Genomic DNA, 16,309 nt, shown 5'->3' with positions numbered 1-16,309 from the left:
GTGTGCAAGTCATGCTCCAGGTATGAGAGTCACGCTCACTGGAAATGTGCCTGACATCTGTCCATGCATGCTGCTCACAGCACAAATGGAATGACTATTCCTTTTTTTGTTTTTTTTTCTCTCCAACTGGCCCGAGTACAATAACGGTGACCTCATTGCTATTATTCACAATCCCCCTGTAAGCCATGAGAACCAATTGTGTTGTCCCGGCCTGCAGGTCTCCCCCTTGGGCACTGCCAGCCAGCCGAACTTGAGACGGCTGGTTTGGAAATGATGTCCCTGGTGTGTTGGCTTCCCGGGAAATGTCTTGGAGATAATGCACTTACGGATTGGGGGGGTGGGGGTGGGGGAGGTGGGCATATACACAGGGTAATGGTGATGTGTGCCAGAAGCCTCTCGCTATTTTTTTAAAGGGACAGTTTGCGGTCTCATTTGCCCCGTTCATGTTCAAGAGTTTTTGTCTGTGGTAAAGCCAGCGTTTAGGCCATGTTATGCACATTTTGTACTCATAATAATGCATGTTCTTATTTGTTTCCCCACCCTTACGTAATACCTATAGTACGTACGTATGTACTTTTTGTTAATTAAACGTTGCCCCTTGTTTCCGTTAATCATGTTCACACAGCAGCCATTTTGCACTTACATCACGACTACTAGGGTTTCCAACCACCCTGTTGTATGATGTAAGCGCAACATGCATGTCTCAGTATGAGTATAGACAATTCCTTTCCGTTGTGGATGGTCAAAATCCGGTCTTTCACTTCCTTTGTAATAAAATCTTCAGTGTTAATTTAACACTACATACAAATGTAGTCCATTTGGTTACATGTATACACCCCCAGAGTTAAATTAACACCTAAGGATTTTGCAGTGTAGGTTTAAAAAGACCCCCCCTGTTGCTTCTTTGATCTACCCATGCTGCAAACCCTCTCACTCCAGCTGGGACTCTCTGGGATGGATCTCTAAGCTGCCCTCCTCTGTTCTTTTCCCCGCATCATTTCTCTCTTCCTTCCTCCCTCCTCTTCCTCTTCCTCTCCAGCCCTACCTCACCCTTCCGCCTCTCTTTTTTTCCAGTTTCCTTCCTTTCCTCTCCAGCCTTCACCTCCAGGCTCTACCTTATATACCCTTTTGACTTTGCCAACCCACCCGTCAACCTATGCTAGTCTCTTCAGGTGAGTGTGTGTGTGGCCTGTATGTGTACTGTTAAGTAAATGTGTCTGCTGCATAGGCATGTAACGAACGATTCACTCAACTCATCATACGATTCAAATCACAATACTAGGTTCACGATACGATTTTTCACAATTTTTTTAACACAAAATTATTTTCCTCATTTAAAAACAAATATATTTCTCTTACACAAATCCAGTATTTTCTTCTTTTTTTATTTTTTACAATATTGTGTTTTCTCTTATCCTCTTTTCAATACAGTAGCAAATGACTGAAAACTCTTTTTTTAATCTATTCTCTTACAAAGATCCTGTATTTTCTCTGCTGTTTGCATCACGATACATTTTGTATTACAGTAAATCGATTTAAATTGTCACCAGTTTGAATCGTTTTTGAATCGATTTACGATAAATCATTACATGCCTACTGCTGCATGTATATAACTTTTTGCATGGTCTTCCTTGACACACAAGCTCTCTTCCTTTCTGTCTTTCTCTGTATATATCCGAGCTGTGATCGCCCTCGTCCCGAACTCGGGGACACCTCGGCGTTGACAACACATTTAGCTTTCACTACACGATTGTGGTTGGATGGTAGATATCCGTGTCTGTGGTTTGGCCCACGGCGCTGCCTGTAGTGAAGCAGAGGGTAGCGTAAAGTGGTTTCCTGTGGGTGTTTTTGAGGCCCCAGTGCCTCGGCTCTGCTCTCCTCTCCTCTCTTGTCTCTGGGGTCCTGTCAGGCCGAGGTATTTCCCCCTCTCTGATAGACTCCAGAAAACTGAGCTGCTGGCTCTAACGGGGGGGCTTGGCAGAGTGTTTGTGTGAGTGTGTGTGCCTTAGAGATAGTGGCATGGATAATGGACACTCCAAAGGTACTGCTGTAGTGTTCATTTATTTTTGATAGGACTGAAAACACACACCACTCAGTCTGGGCTGTTATAGGATTAATGTATTTACCTGCATGCCCTGCAGTCTCTGTGATATGATATAGATATCACTGTGTGTGTGTGTGTGTGTGTGTGTGTGTGTGTGTGTGTGTGTGTGTGTGTGTGTGTGTGTGTGTGTGTGTGTGTGTGTGTGTGTGTGTGTGTGTGTGTGTGTGTGTGTGTGTGTGTGTGTGTGTGTGTGTGTGTGTGTGTGTGTGTGTGTGTGTGTGTGTGTGTGTGTGTGTGTGTGTGTGCGTGCGTGCGTGCGTGCGTGCGTGCGTGCGTGCGTGCGTGCGTGCGTGCGCGCGTTATGCACACATGCAGAAGAGAAACAGTGGAAGCATAATGTAGGTCTATACTGTTTTGCACACTGCTGCATGTTCTTGCATTCATACTATGGTCAAACCAGCACTTAAGATTCCTCAGACCTATTATGACAATTGAAGCTCAGAGTTAAACTGAAAGAAGCCAGTCACAAAGCAGAGGAATATCTCAGGCAAGCATCTAGTACTGTGAACCAACCGTATAACAGGGGCTTGGATTCTATGTAATGTGTTCACTTTTGTGTGTAAGTTGCATTTAGTTGACAATTTCATCCCCGAGTAGCATGCAATGAATGATTAGGCAGTGGTTACTATTAATGGACATATTGGTTGTTGTTGCAGGGATCAGACTTGCGATATTTCTATTCCACGATGGTCTCTCAAACCACTAGTATTATGGCTACCAGACCAGCCTTTGGCTCCTGTAATAGTCAGTCTGTCAAGAATTCTCTTTATCGACACTTTTTGGGGGCCAGTCGAGCCAATAGATAATAGATTTTCATAAAATCTCAGGCAGTTCACTTGTGATAATCACTTTGCACTATGCACACGTTTTCTTCGTAAATGAATGACCTACTTTGTCATCCTACAGTGTCACACAAAAGTAGCACTAATATCAGATCTACAAGCTCAGAACGTGGCGCATATTTTTGAATTTGAATCCTGAAAAGTAATGCTGTTTTCACATTATTAACATAGTTAATCTTTTCCTAAGGTCCTCTACAGAGAACAGTTTCTATTTATTTAGTTTTACATTATAACGTAATATAGATTATAAAGAAGAAAAAAGCCTAATGGTCTACATGAATTATTAAAAAAAAATATATTGAGACTCCAGAGGAGGGTAGAATAACTTTTCATTTTGTGAATCCAGGACCTGTTACTAATCATGAAAAGTGACGCTAATGTTGTTTAGTAAAACCACTTAAACGGCACAGGGCTTACTGTTGTCACGCCTCGTCACTGCGGTCCTCGATCCGCGTTGACAACGTGGGTTCAGCTGTGGATACATCACGTAATCCATCGCCGTGGCCTCTTGTCACGCCGCTGACATCTTTGACTGTTTACGCTGCCTCTTCAGAGCTCGCTGAGCAGCTATGAGAGCTCACAGACCTCCCCGGATCAACAGTACTCAGCCACTTTGATGAGTGCTTCTGAGGAGCCAGGCCCCCATCGCATCGCACCCATCCATCACATATGGCTGTCCTGCTCTCTTCTTAACCCATTAACCCATTAAGACCTGAGGCCGATTCTACAAATGCCGTCTAAATCAGTAGTTCTCAAACGCTTTTGTGCCAAGGACCCCCAAATTGATATATATTTTGGTTGCGGACCCCCCCATCTGAAACTATTTTGTGCCAGGGACCCCCAGAAGAGAAGATTTTTTTTTCTTTTTTTCGAGATTTCAGCATTTTTTGTGTGACACTGCAGATGAGTAGGTCATTAAAATATGTTGTAACAAGGTTTCTTGCCAACAGGGATAATATGTATGGTGTACATAATGTGCTATTGTGGCACAAGCACAGCCATACACACACTTTTAACCATTTCTTGGCGTTGGCAATTAGCTTTTTGCATTTATGTAATCTTATCATCTTTACCCATGTCCTTACGCCTTTGTCATTCATGTTAACCACTTAAGCCATTTTTTTTAAAGATCAAAAATAGCCGATCTACAAGCTGACAAGTTGTTGCATCACGACAAGTTACCTAGCTTGTTAGCTTGAAAGTCAGTTATTTTAGTATAAAATGAAGCTTAAAGGAGTAGTTCACCCAAAAAAATGACTTTTTCTATGAATTACACACCTCGTGAAACCTTGAATTCATGGAGATTTTTTTGTTTTTGTCTCATTCCTGAGCCAATAATTTGATGACCGGCAGACTCAAAAGAGTCTCCAACGTGTCTCCTACCGGAGACTCCGCCGGTCATCAAATGATTGGCTCAGGAATAAGGCTTCATGGGGTGTGTAATTGATAGAACATAAGTCATTTTTTGGGTGAACTACTCCTTTAAAACTGTTCTTCACCACGTCCCCCCCCCCCCCCATTGTTTAATTTGTTTGCAGTGGGGGAGCCATGTGTTTCACATTTCTCCAGAGACAATTAGCGAAATGGTTAGAGCAAAATGTGTCATTATATTCCCCATTAATCAAACAACAGAACGCATATTTGTCTCCTCTGTGGTTGCTGCTTACGTCCAAGGCTGTCTGGTTCAGGCATCGGCAGGGCCTGGTATATTGGATCAGATGAATAGCTTGTCGTTGGCGAAGGAGTAAACGATAGCAGCCGACTGTAAATCCATCCAGGGCCAGTAAAAACGCGTCGTGGACATTTAACAGTGGAATATATCATTAATGACTGCAAAACTGCTCCTGGGCTGCAGTGGGAACCCGGGGCCTCCGGAGTACAGCCATGGTAATTCATTTTTAATGGTGGAATTCAGGTGCAGAAACATCAGGCCCGAGTAAATCACTGTGAAAAATGGCCACAGACAGCGTGTATGATGGATGAACCAAGTCCACAGTTATGTTTTGGGGTACTTTTATTTTTTTTCTCTCTCTCTCTGTTTTTCTACAGAGACCCAAAGTAGATCATGTTTTTGCTCTTAAGAATGAGTTTTGACTGATGAAGTACAGAGTGGGGGTGGTTTTTCTCTCACGGCCCGCAGCGTTTATATACATGTCCAGAAATCAGCAGATCTTTGTCATGTTGTTACGTTCCATTTTCCTTTCCTTCAGTCCCAGCAGGCTAGAGTCTTTTGCTTTGTGTTTGTCCACCTTTGCGTCCGTCCTGGTGTCTCTCAATCAAGTAAAATGAAAAGTGGATGTGGATGGCCCATTACTGACTGCATTTATTCATCTGCCTGTTCTATTTAGTCCATTTTTGCTTTATTTAACCACTTGCTTAACCCCATTAAGGCCTGAGGTTCCTATTCTACAAAATGTCTTCTAAATCCTAACAGTTCTCTGAAAAACGTATGTTACTATATCAGTGGTTCTCAAACGTTTTCATGTCAAGGACCCCCAAAATTATATGTATTTCAGATGGGCCGACCCCCATCTGAAAATATTTTGTTCGTGGGACCCCCAGAAGGAAATATTTGAGTTAAAAATGTTTTCTTTAAAAATATATCTATTCAAAGATTTGCACAAAATTTCACGATTTTTCCTATTTTTGAATAGCCAAAGTATAAAATAATGGTTTAAGCGGTTACACAGATGCGTTCCTGGTTTTAATGGGTTAAGCCTATATACTATGTTGAATAATAATCTAATGTACTGACAATGTCAACCGGTAGGCTGTCCTACCACCCGACACCAGGGTCTACATTTCTCAATGGAAGAGCATAGGCAGACCACCTCCAAACACTGCATATGTGCTAGTTTTATTGTGTTTACGTACCTTACAGATTGGTTAAAATGATGTTTTATTCATTGAAATACTGTACGTAAATCCCATATTGTAGCTTTGTAGTTTGCATCAGTAACACTGAGCGAAGCAGCAATGACAATGCCAGTGAGACTAATTGATGTTCATGTTATGTTGTGGTGTGTCAGAAGTCCAGTGCTGATGTGGAGACCAAGATGTCGCTGGCGGACAGGATGAAGATCCTGCAGGAGAAGGAAGAATCGTGGAAGAGCAGAGGGAAAGGGGCCGCCAATGACTCCACTCAGTTCACTGTGGCTGGACGCATGGCCAAGAGAGGTAGAGCAACACTGTGTGTCTCTGCTGTACGTCTCTCTCTCTCTCTCTCTCTCTCTCTCTGTCTCTCTTTCTGCCTCTCTTCTTCCCCTCCCTTGTTTTACTCAGTTTCTCATTCACTGTGTGTGACGTCTGTGAACCATGATGTAACCGTCTCACTCTGCAACTTCTAATGCATGATGGGTATTCAACATGGGGTCCTCAGACTAACTACAGGGGGTCCGCCAAATCTTTGCGTGATGGGGAACATTAGCCAAAAATAGCGGACCCACAAGCTCACAATGCCTCACACTGCAAGGCGTTGTGAGCTTGCGGATCGGCTATTTTCGGAGAGTTGGTGTAGAGGGAAAAAGAGCAGACCAAGTGAGCCAAGTTGACTAAATATTGAGGGTTTAAAAGGTTGACTGTCTGAAAATGCACATTAACACAAATTCAACATATTAATAGTAAAGATAAGGTATGTCAAACAAGTCTATGAACCTATCCATGAAATCTACGAAAAAAAGTAATCTGCAACATAATTTTATTCTATATGTAGTGGGGGTCCCTGCTTCATCTCTCTGAAAAACGTTGAAGACCCCTGTTCTAATGCAGTATCTGTGCATTAGTGTGCTCTATTCAACATGGACCAGTGATGTGGTCAAGAGTGGGTTATGTTTATAACTAATAATGAGCACATCCTTGCAGCGGTCTTTACAGGCCTGCGGAAATATACCATGCGGTAGATGGTGAGTCATAATATGATACTACAGGAAGTAGCAGGACATCACGCCGGCCATAGCTCAGTGGGTAGAGAGGCCATCTGGGAATCCTAACTGTCCCCAGTTCAACCCACGGTCTGCCCCAGTCCATGTGTTGTTAGTGTCCTGTTCTGCAGATGCTCTATTAATAGCTGGGATGGGTAAATAGAGAGGACAAATTTCACAATGAGCAGATGTACAGTGATGAAAAACACCCCAAAGGGTATTATATTACTATTATTATTATAATTATTGTTATCACACATCGGCAGCCAATGCAAGAATGTCATGAATCCATGTATCTTTTGTACTTTGTCAGTGGCGTGGAAGTTTATTGTTGGTTACCTACGGGTCTAATTCTGGGCCTTAATTCCTAACATACCATCTGTAAAGGGAGGCACCCTTTTGATAAACACCCAAAGAAGCAGCTCAGAGACAGTGACGTGATGTTGTTGTGTTCCACCAGGGCTGGTTTCAGATGAGTCTCCTCTCATCCACCTCAAGAAGTCTTCTGCCACGCCTGTAAAGCCACAAGAAGGTACTAGTATATGTTTTTTATAGATATACATAAAATAGAAAATGCTATCACATAATTGTTGGAAAAATACACATCGTTGCTGTCAGGTGTAAACCCGACAACATGTCCAAAACTGTTCCTTATTCATTACTATTTAAAAAAATTATATAAAATAGTAAAAAATAGCCGATCTACAAGCTCACAATGCGTCGCATTGTGAGCTTGTAGATCGACTATTTTTATTATTTCATTGCGACATTTTTAGAGTACAATAACAATAGACCAATTTACATAACTACTGCAAAGTGTTTAGGGCACTTGAGCGCAAAATGCCCTGAACAGCGAGTTCCTAATTCGATTCCCGGCCGGCCAGACCATTTTGTTGTATGTCATTTCCATACTATCTCCACTGTCAATGTCAAATACAGGCTTAAATAAAAAAGCTAATCTACAAGCTCACAAGCTTGTAGATGTACAATTTGCAAAATGTGTGAAAATATTTGCCAATAATGCCATGCCCAAAGGAGGGATGCCAGGTTGACAGTGGCTAACACAACTTTGTTGTCTGGTTCTTGCTTGGACAGAGATCTCCAGTAGAAGTGATGTCAAAGTGGAGGGGGACAAAAGGCTCGACAAGCTTGAGTCCTTCCTGGACAAACTCCATAATAAAGGTACTGTATTGCTCCCCCGGCTTTAAAATCACTTTTAGTGAAAGGACATTATAGTGAACTCAATTTCACATCCACTTTTGGCTTTCACATCCATATGTAACCTCGTTCCAAAGTTCAAGTTGCTTTATTTGCCGTGCAGCAATGACAGGAGTGATTCATGTCAGTAAAGATGAGACATTTACTTCATATTACATCATCAAACACACTGCTGAGCCAACAGATATGCCACGTACTGTAGATATAATATATTAAACTTTTTTTTACGACATGCTGTCCTTTTATCATGGTGTGTGTGTTAATACACTATACTGACTTTGAATTGGCAAACTTTCACCTAGATTAGCCACTTAAAGGGATAGTTCACCCAAAAGATGACTTATTTTCTAGCGATTAGTCACCCCATGAAGCCTTGAATTCATGGAGATTGTTTTGTTTTTGTCGCATTCCTGAGCCAATAATTAATGACCAGTGGAAAGATGCAAATGTCTCGGGTAGGAGGCTCAAAGTTGACACTTTGTGTCTCCTACCGGAGCCGCCAACGGTCATCAAATTATTGGCTTAGGAATGCGACAAAAACAAAAGAATCTCCATGAATTCAAGGTTTCATGGGGTGACGATAGAAGAAAAGTCATTTTGGGGGGGAACTATCCCTTTAAACCCTATTCTTGGTTAACCCGAGTCCCACAGGGCTCTATGCTCTCTATGCTAGTGTATTTTCAGTTTTTGTTGTACATTAAATATCTTCACAGATCTACAAGCTCACAATGTGTTGCGTCGTGAGTCGTGACGCATTGTGATCTTGTAGATCCGCTATTTTTCTGTGAACGTTTTCCCCAGAATACGAATGCTGGGGTTTTTAAGTGGTTAGAAACATACAGTATGAAACCGCACATTTTCAAAAGGCATTCTCAGTGACACTTCCTGTTTCCTGCCTTTCCCTTGGGGGCGGGTCAGGCGTGGGTCCCAACAGGACGTCCACCATCGAGGTGACAGCGGAGACAGAGAAGGAAGTGATGACCCTGGATGACGAGGAGACGTTCGGCAGCTTCTACAAAGCCGTCTCCCCCACGGCACTCAACTCCAGTATCACCATGACAGAGGAGGACCTGGGCCAGATTACACCTGGTACCCCAATGTAGGTCCATGATAACAATAAAAACAGATACCCCAATGTAGGTTCATGATAACAATAAAAACAGATACCCCAATGTAGGTTCATGATAACAATAAAAACAGATACCCCAATGTAGGTTCATGATAACAATAAAAACAGACACCCCAATGTAGGTCCATGAGAACAATAAAAACAGATACCCCAATGTAGGTCCATGAGAACAATAAAAACAGATACCCCAATGTAGGTTCATGATAACAATAAAAACAGATACCCCAATGTAGGTTCATGATAACAATAAAAACAGATACCCCAATGTAGATTAACCCATTCAATGCGGGAACGCATCTACAAATGTCTTCCAAATCAGTTTTCTGAAAACCGTATATGTTGCTATAATATCAGTGGTTCTCAAACTTTTTCATGTCAAGGACCACCCAAAATGATATGTATTTCGTCACGGACTCCCCCCTTAATCTAAAAATATTTTGTTCCAGGGACCCCTCAGAAGCAAAGATTGAATTGGAGTTACAAATGTTTGCTTTAAAAATATATATTCAAAGATTTGCACACATTTTCATGATTTTTCAAAAAATAGCAGATCTACAAGCTCATAGTGCGGCTCTCTGTGCTGTGCTATGAGCTCGTAATGAGCTTGTAATGGTTAATGATAACAATTCAAACAGATGCCCCAATGTAGATTAATGATAACAATTCAAACAGATGCCCCAGTGTAGGTTAATGATAATAATCATAAATTTGCAAAGTGATTTGAAATAACAACAGTAATGATGACCAATCATCTTCATTACTGCCTGGTCTTATTATCAAAGTAAGTGGGCCGAAATCAACATACAGTAGGAAAAAATATTCACTATCAGTATCGCTACTATCTATTCACACGAAGACTGAAGTTGTCCACATTATTTAATAATAGATGGTCTTCATCTCATTCTTATAGAGTACCGATTTACGTACAGTATGTGTGTAAAATGTGTGTGTGTGTAATATGTGTTTAATATGTGTGTGTGTGTGTGTGTGTGTGTTCAGGCTGACCTCAGCTGTAACGGAACACAAGCGGGCCATGCGTCCGGCCAGGAGGAACCAGGGCTCCAGGAACCCTCTGAGGGCCCTGGCCGCCCGCAACGACATCCGCCAGGTCTACACCGAGCAGAGGCTCAACGTGGCCTCAGTGGAGACCAAGAGGATACAAGTGGAGAGGAGTAAGACCTTCCAATCACTCTCTTATCAAATTCAATTCAACTTCATTATATCGTCTCTGTCGGGTTGGAAACCTCATATGTCCAAAACTGTCACTTCTCAGGATTCAAATTCAAAGGTATCAAAAGTAACAGATCTACAAGCTCAAAACTTTCGAGCTTGTAGATCTGTTACTAATTTGCAAAAAACTCTATACTGTATTGCCAAATCCCAACAAGTTGTCTCAAGACACTTTAAATATAGAGCACAGTTTTGTTTATGCTCTTTTTTCTTTTTCTTTAAAAAAGAATCCTTTATGTCTGTCTTATTTTTGGGAAAAACTAATACAAATATTAAACAAATATAAAGCACAGAGACCCAATGTTTCCCCCCTGAGAAGAATTTCACAACAGTGGCTTGTAAAAACTCTCCATTTAATGTGAAGAAAACTTGAGCAGAACCAAGCTCTAGGGAGGGATCTCCTGGGGGAATCAATCCAAACGTCACTGATTCCAATTGATCTCAGTATGACTGGAGTTTGAATAAAGCTCTTGATTCACTCACAAGTGTTTTTCCATACATAATGGCTCATTGACAACTTACATTGGCGTAGCTTTGGTTTTGGAAGTTGTCATGTGACCTTACATTTCGTGTGACCTTAGATTTCGAACCACCAATGAACCGTTTAACTGACGCAGGCTCCAAAAATCTTGGCAATAGCCTGCCGTTATCTGGCAAAGACGCATGATCATTCAGAGGAATGAATATGCACTCGACATGGTATTTTTCTGAATTTCATCTGGTGTATGACGGATACGTAATTATTCCTTTTTGACTCGGTTCTCGTTGCGTCGCAAAACACATTCTGACCCGAGTGGTACCGGAGAGGCTTACAACAACAGGAAATGACAACTACAGATTACTCACATGAAAGAAGAAATTAAAACCACTTCCCTTTCTCTCCTTATGTATACTAGGCCTATTCCTGTCCTTGTTCTCTCATACTTTCTCACAGTAGGATCTTACATTATTAGCTATAGTGTCAAACAATGCTATCAATGACTCCAAAAGGAAAGGGCTTATAAGTCAGATCACTATGGTGTGTATGTAACAGCATGTGATGATGAATCATTCTCAGGTGTGGATTCATCCTCTATTAGCTGATAACGGTGTCTCTAACCATGTGTTTCCCAAACACTGGGTCGGGACCCATTTGAAATACACCATCAAATTAGGAATGAGTCAAAAACAAAAGAATCTCCATGAATTCAAGGTTTCATAATGTGTAATTGATAGAAAATAAGTATTTTTTTGGGTGAACTACTACTTCAAGTGGTACATTCATAATGTATTTTGTAAGTTTGGGTCCTGGGGAGACACTACATTTATATTTTTTGTCTCTGTTGAAAAGGTTTGCTCTAACCACTGCTCTAAACCACTATCTATCTTTTATCTTCTGCAGTGGCAAAGCACTCCAAGTCCAACCTGGCCGACGTGGCCTTGGCCGGCCTGGCCAGCAAGGAGAACTTCCGCAAGGTGTCCCTGCGCAGTGTGAAGTCCACTGAAGTTGTGACCAACAACAGCACGCTTCCCTTCAATAAGCTCATGCTCATACGCATCAAAGGTCAGAGAGAGAGGCAGTGGACATTCTGTATGATGGAAGTCAGTGACTGAGAAAACTGGGCTTCTAAAAGGCCAATACTTACATACTGAAGCTCCTGTGTGTGTGTGTGTGTGTGTGTGTGTGTGTGTGTGTGTGTGTGTGTGTGTGTGTGTGTGTGTGTGTGTGTGTGTGTGTGTGTGTGTGTGTGTGTGTGTTTGCGCGTGTGCGGCAGGGCGTTCTTGAAAAAGAGAATTAGTTCTCAGCAAACATCCCCTGAGTAAATAAAATAATAACATGCTCTTCCAACGTCAGAAAATCTCCCAGTTCGACAGGCTTTCCGAACTATAGTCCGGAGAGTCAGGACATCTGGAGGTGCACGAGTTCCGTTATCGAGTTATATCACCTCCCTTTCCGAAGAAATGTTTGGACGGAGCATGTATACAGTACTTTGTTGCACACAGTGTCACGCAACGGAAATCGCAGATCTACAAGCTCACGTGTCATGCCACGACACGTTGTGAGCTTGTAGAGCGGCTGTTCTTGGTGTTTGACACCGTGTGCGCAACTAAGTATACATCTATATTCAGCTTTAATATCTCTGTGCTCCCTTTCATCTCTGAATTGTCTTATGACAGCGTTATAGTGTGTCACTACACAATCTACCACTGTTGCATTCCAGATAATGAGTGATACCCTGGTAAAAAATCCCCACGTTTTTCTGCAGAAGTTTTGTCATTTTCATATTCCTCTGTGTTCGTTTCAAAATATTTCCCAAGGCCATTTCTTGGCAATTCCCTATCTGTGACTAATGATATTTGTCAATGCCTGTGGACATGTGGATCACTCAAGAGTGTAGCTGTATTCTCACGGTGTGTGTGTGTGTGTGTGTGTGTGTGTGTGTGTGTGTTGTGCAGGTCGGAGGCACGTCCAGGTTCGGCTGGTGGAGCCCACGGCCCACTCTCTCAACAGCGGCGACTGCTTCCTGCTCATCACTCCCAAACAGTGCTTCATGTGGAGCGGCGAGTTTGCCAACGTCATCGAGAAAGCAAAGGTACTTTTCACAATGTGTACTTCAACTTTTTTTCTTATTTTAAGTATCAGAACTGTTATCATAAAGAATTCCAACTATAAAGTTTACAATTTGTGTGTGTGTGTGTGTGTGTGTGTGTGTGTGTGTGTGTGTGTGTGTGTGTGTGTGTGTGTGTGTGTGTGTGTGTGTGTGTGTGTGTGTGTGTGTGTGTGTGTGTGTGTGTGTGTGTGTGTGTGTGTGTGTGTGTGTGTGTGTGTCCAGGCGTCAGAGATGGCATCATTTGTGCAGGCCAAGAGGGACCTAGGTTGTAAAGCGCCCCAAGTGACTGTCCTGGAAGAAGGCATCAACACAGACAGCAGATGGGCCAAAGAGTTCTGGACTCTGCTGGGAGGAAAGACCCAGTATAGCGGTACTGACACATTCATATCTGGACTGTATGGAGAACTCAAATGGACGCTTGATTGTTTTGAATCAGAGCCCTTTTTTTTATTTTATTATGTTATGGTGTTAACCAAAAAGATAATTTGAAAACTGTATAGCATGGGTTTCATTGGTGCCATTGGAATGCTACTAGCTGCAAGTTAATTCCTATGGATTCCAAGGCTAAGTAGTATTTCAGAGTGGAATACTTCTAGCCTGGAAACCAAACGAATCTGCCACTGCAAAAAAAAGAAAAAGAAATTGCCCTCGGCAGATTTGGTCTGGCCCTGCTTGGTTGTGATTGGATTTCCCTTCCCTCGAAGGTGTGCGGCACCAATCAAGGCCCAGTATGCAAATATGGGGCGGGTTTATCACCAGAGGCTTTTTTTTTCACCCCTTGGAAATGTAGGTTCCACACAGAGATTCCAGAATAATATCTACGCAGTGATTAGTCAGCCATGCCAGGCTAGAATACTTCGAGTTCCAAGCTAACACGCTATGTTTGCAGAAGATTATGCTTTGAGGTCTGAATGAGAAATGCTAATACATTAAGCCAGGCTGAATCTGAATTTATGATAACTGACGTAGATGGTAGGTGTAAAAACATCACACACACACACACGCACACACACACACACACACACACACACACACACACACACACACACACACACACACACACACACACACACACACACACACACACACACACACACACACAGAGAGACAGAGAGTTCAGATTATGGGCATCCACACATTTTGACAGATATATTGCCATAGAGAGGTGGTGCGCAGTCCCATTGCTGGTATACCCCATGTCACACACACCATATGTGGATCGCATCATCACTTAAACACATATGGACCACCCAAAGAACCTTTTATAGTATATGGCAATACTCGTATAACGCTATAAACAGACACAGACCCATGCGTAAAGAACATTTATCTCACTCTCTAACTAAAAGCCATGGGTTTCCGAGGCTACTCTCTAACAGCCCCACTGGCTCCTTTTTTAGCTATCTCACTCATAAGATAACAAATCCAGGAAAACATTAATTTCCATTCACTTAAAGTCCCTCTTGCTCTGTCTGATTATTTCTCCTTTATCATTTTATTAAAGGTGCAGTAAGTGATTTCGTTGTTGGTTAAAATAAGTGTTAAAAAGCTGGGGTCTCTCCATCTCTTTTAGTAACCAGAAAATGCATTTTCTGGTCGGGATACCAATTTGATCCAATCAGGAGAGATAAATCATACAGCATACCGCATAGAATTGAAATTACTTACTTCTTTGCGATGCCACAAAGAATTGAGCAGACGAAATTGGAACTGGAACACTATAAAGTGTACTTTCTGTTTACTAAAGAGCTGGAGAGAGACGGGCAGACCCCTGTTACTGATGATGATCTGAATATATTTTTAGTTTTAACCAACGAATATGACGTTACACTACCTTTACATGTTTTAATGTCTGTATATCATATAAGGGGCCGGGGAGCCAGAGGAGGATGAGTTGTATGAGAGCGGGGTGTTGGACTCCAACGGCGTCTACAGACTCTCGGGAGACAAGCTGGTCCCTCACCAGGACGCCTGGGCCGCCATTCCCAGTGTCTCCTTGCTCAACTCCAAAGAGGTAACGTTTCTACTACACCAGTGATTCATTTTTTCGTTTGATAGGCATTAGGCCACGGCCATTTTATACCATTTTTATAATATCTGGGACCACAATCTACACTGTAAAATCCTCGGTGCTTGATTAACTCAGAGAGTGTACGAATGGAACCAAATTCCATTTGGACTCATACAGGATGCTAGGGTTCAAAAACAAACGGTTTCTTCATGATTAGTTCATTTTTTATAACTGTTTATAAATGTTTTAGAACGGCTCATTATTATGAAGTGCTACCAAGACCTTATAGAGCAGGAATGATCCAATCTTCCTCCACTCATTCACCTTTTCCGTCTTTCTCTGCTCCCACCGTCCCCGGTCTTCCATTCACCCCCCCCCAGGTGCTGGTGTTTGACTTCGGCGGTGAGGTGTACGTGTGGCACGGGAAAGACGTGCCACTGAGTGACAGGAAGGTGGCGGTCAAACTGGGCAAGCAGCTGTACAGCGGCAGCTACGACTACAGCAACTGCAGGGTCAACCCCCTGGACGCCTCCGTCACCAATAACGATGTCCCACGGTGAGTTCCAATGTCCGCTCTATGGGGCAGACATAACTGTAGTACCCGCTTAAGGCCTATATACATTATTGTACGAAGAATAATGAGAATCACAGGTCTACAAGCTTATTTGATGCATTGTGAGCTTGAAGATAAGCTTTGTTTTGCTGTTTATTTTGAAATGTTTTGAAATCTTTAAAAAAAAAAAAGATTTCCCTATAATTACATGCCCAAAGCAGGGACGCCAAGCTGAACGTTTTTAAATTGAATAAGGACAGTTTTTTGTGCTCTCATAGTGTTTTGGATATCAATTACATATTTTTCGGTTAATGGAAGATTATTATAACACTGGGGAGCACATTTAAATGGTGGGTATGCCTGTTTTCACCTGGAGACAATAAATGAGTGGCTCTGTAATAGCATATTATGGTAACTGAATCTATGGAAAGGTGCTTCTGATCCTGATGAGTCTTTTTATTAAGTTTTCATTTGCTGGCCTCTAGTGGAAATAGTGTATCATTACAGCTCTCACATTGTTCTGGTCCTCATGAGGAAAGGGTTAGGGTCATTTCTTAGGGCTAGCCCTAAGAAATGATGGTTACAATAAAGAGGTTACAATGAGGTTAGAGTTATGTGTGGTTGAGGTGCATGTTGATGTGGGTTAAGTTGGACTAGCAGTAGAAATAGCATTTATATTGATTTATTTGAATGCAAATTTGCTTTTGATGT

General features: G+C 42.1%; 1 protein-coding gene across 1 annotated transcript in view; it reads left to right on the top strand.

The window, feature by feature from the left end:
* svild (supervillin d) overlaps positions 1-16,309 on the top strand; it is a 72,728-nt gene that overhangs the window by 45,360 nt on the left and 11,059 nt on the right. The window contains exons 9-18 of the mRNA XM_084077971.1: positions 5,976-6,123; positions 7,327-7,398; positions 7,962-8,048; positions 9,003-9,183; positions 10,213-10,385; positions 11,825-11,986; positions 12,880-13,016; positions 13,257-13,404; positions 14,903-15,048; positions 15,426-15,601. Coding sequence (XP_083934097.1) covers positions 5,976-6,123; positions 7,327-7,398; positions 7,962-8,048; positions 9,003-9,183; positions 10,213-10,385; positions 11,825-11,986; positions 12,880-13,016; positions 13,257-13,404; positions 14,903-15,048; positions 15,426-15,601 — 1,430 coding nt within the window. The remainder of the gene's footprint in view (positions 1-5,975; positions 6,124-7,326; positions 7,399-7,961; positions 8,049-9,002; positions 9,184-10,212; positions 10,386-11,824; positions 11,987-12,879; positions 13,017-13,256; positions 13,405-14,902; positions 15,049-15,425; positions 15,602-16,309) is intronic.

Source organism: Gymnoscopelus microlampas (assembly GCF_963454915.1).
Source record: "Gymnoscopelus microlampas genome assembly, chromosome: 14".
In the NCBI taxonomy this organism is placed as follows: domain Eukaryota; kingdom Metazoa; phylum Chordata; class Actinopteri; order Myctophiformes; family Myctophidae; genus Gymnoscopelus; species Gymnoscopelus microlampas.
The sequence above is the reverse complement of the archived record's forward strand: the minus strand, read 5'-3'. Positions and strand labels throughout refer to the sequence as shown.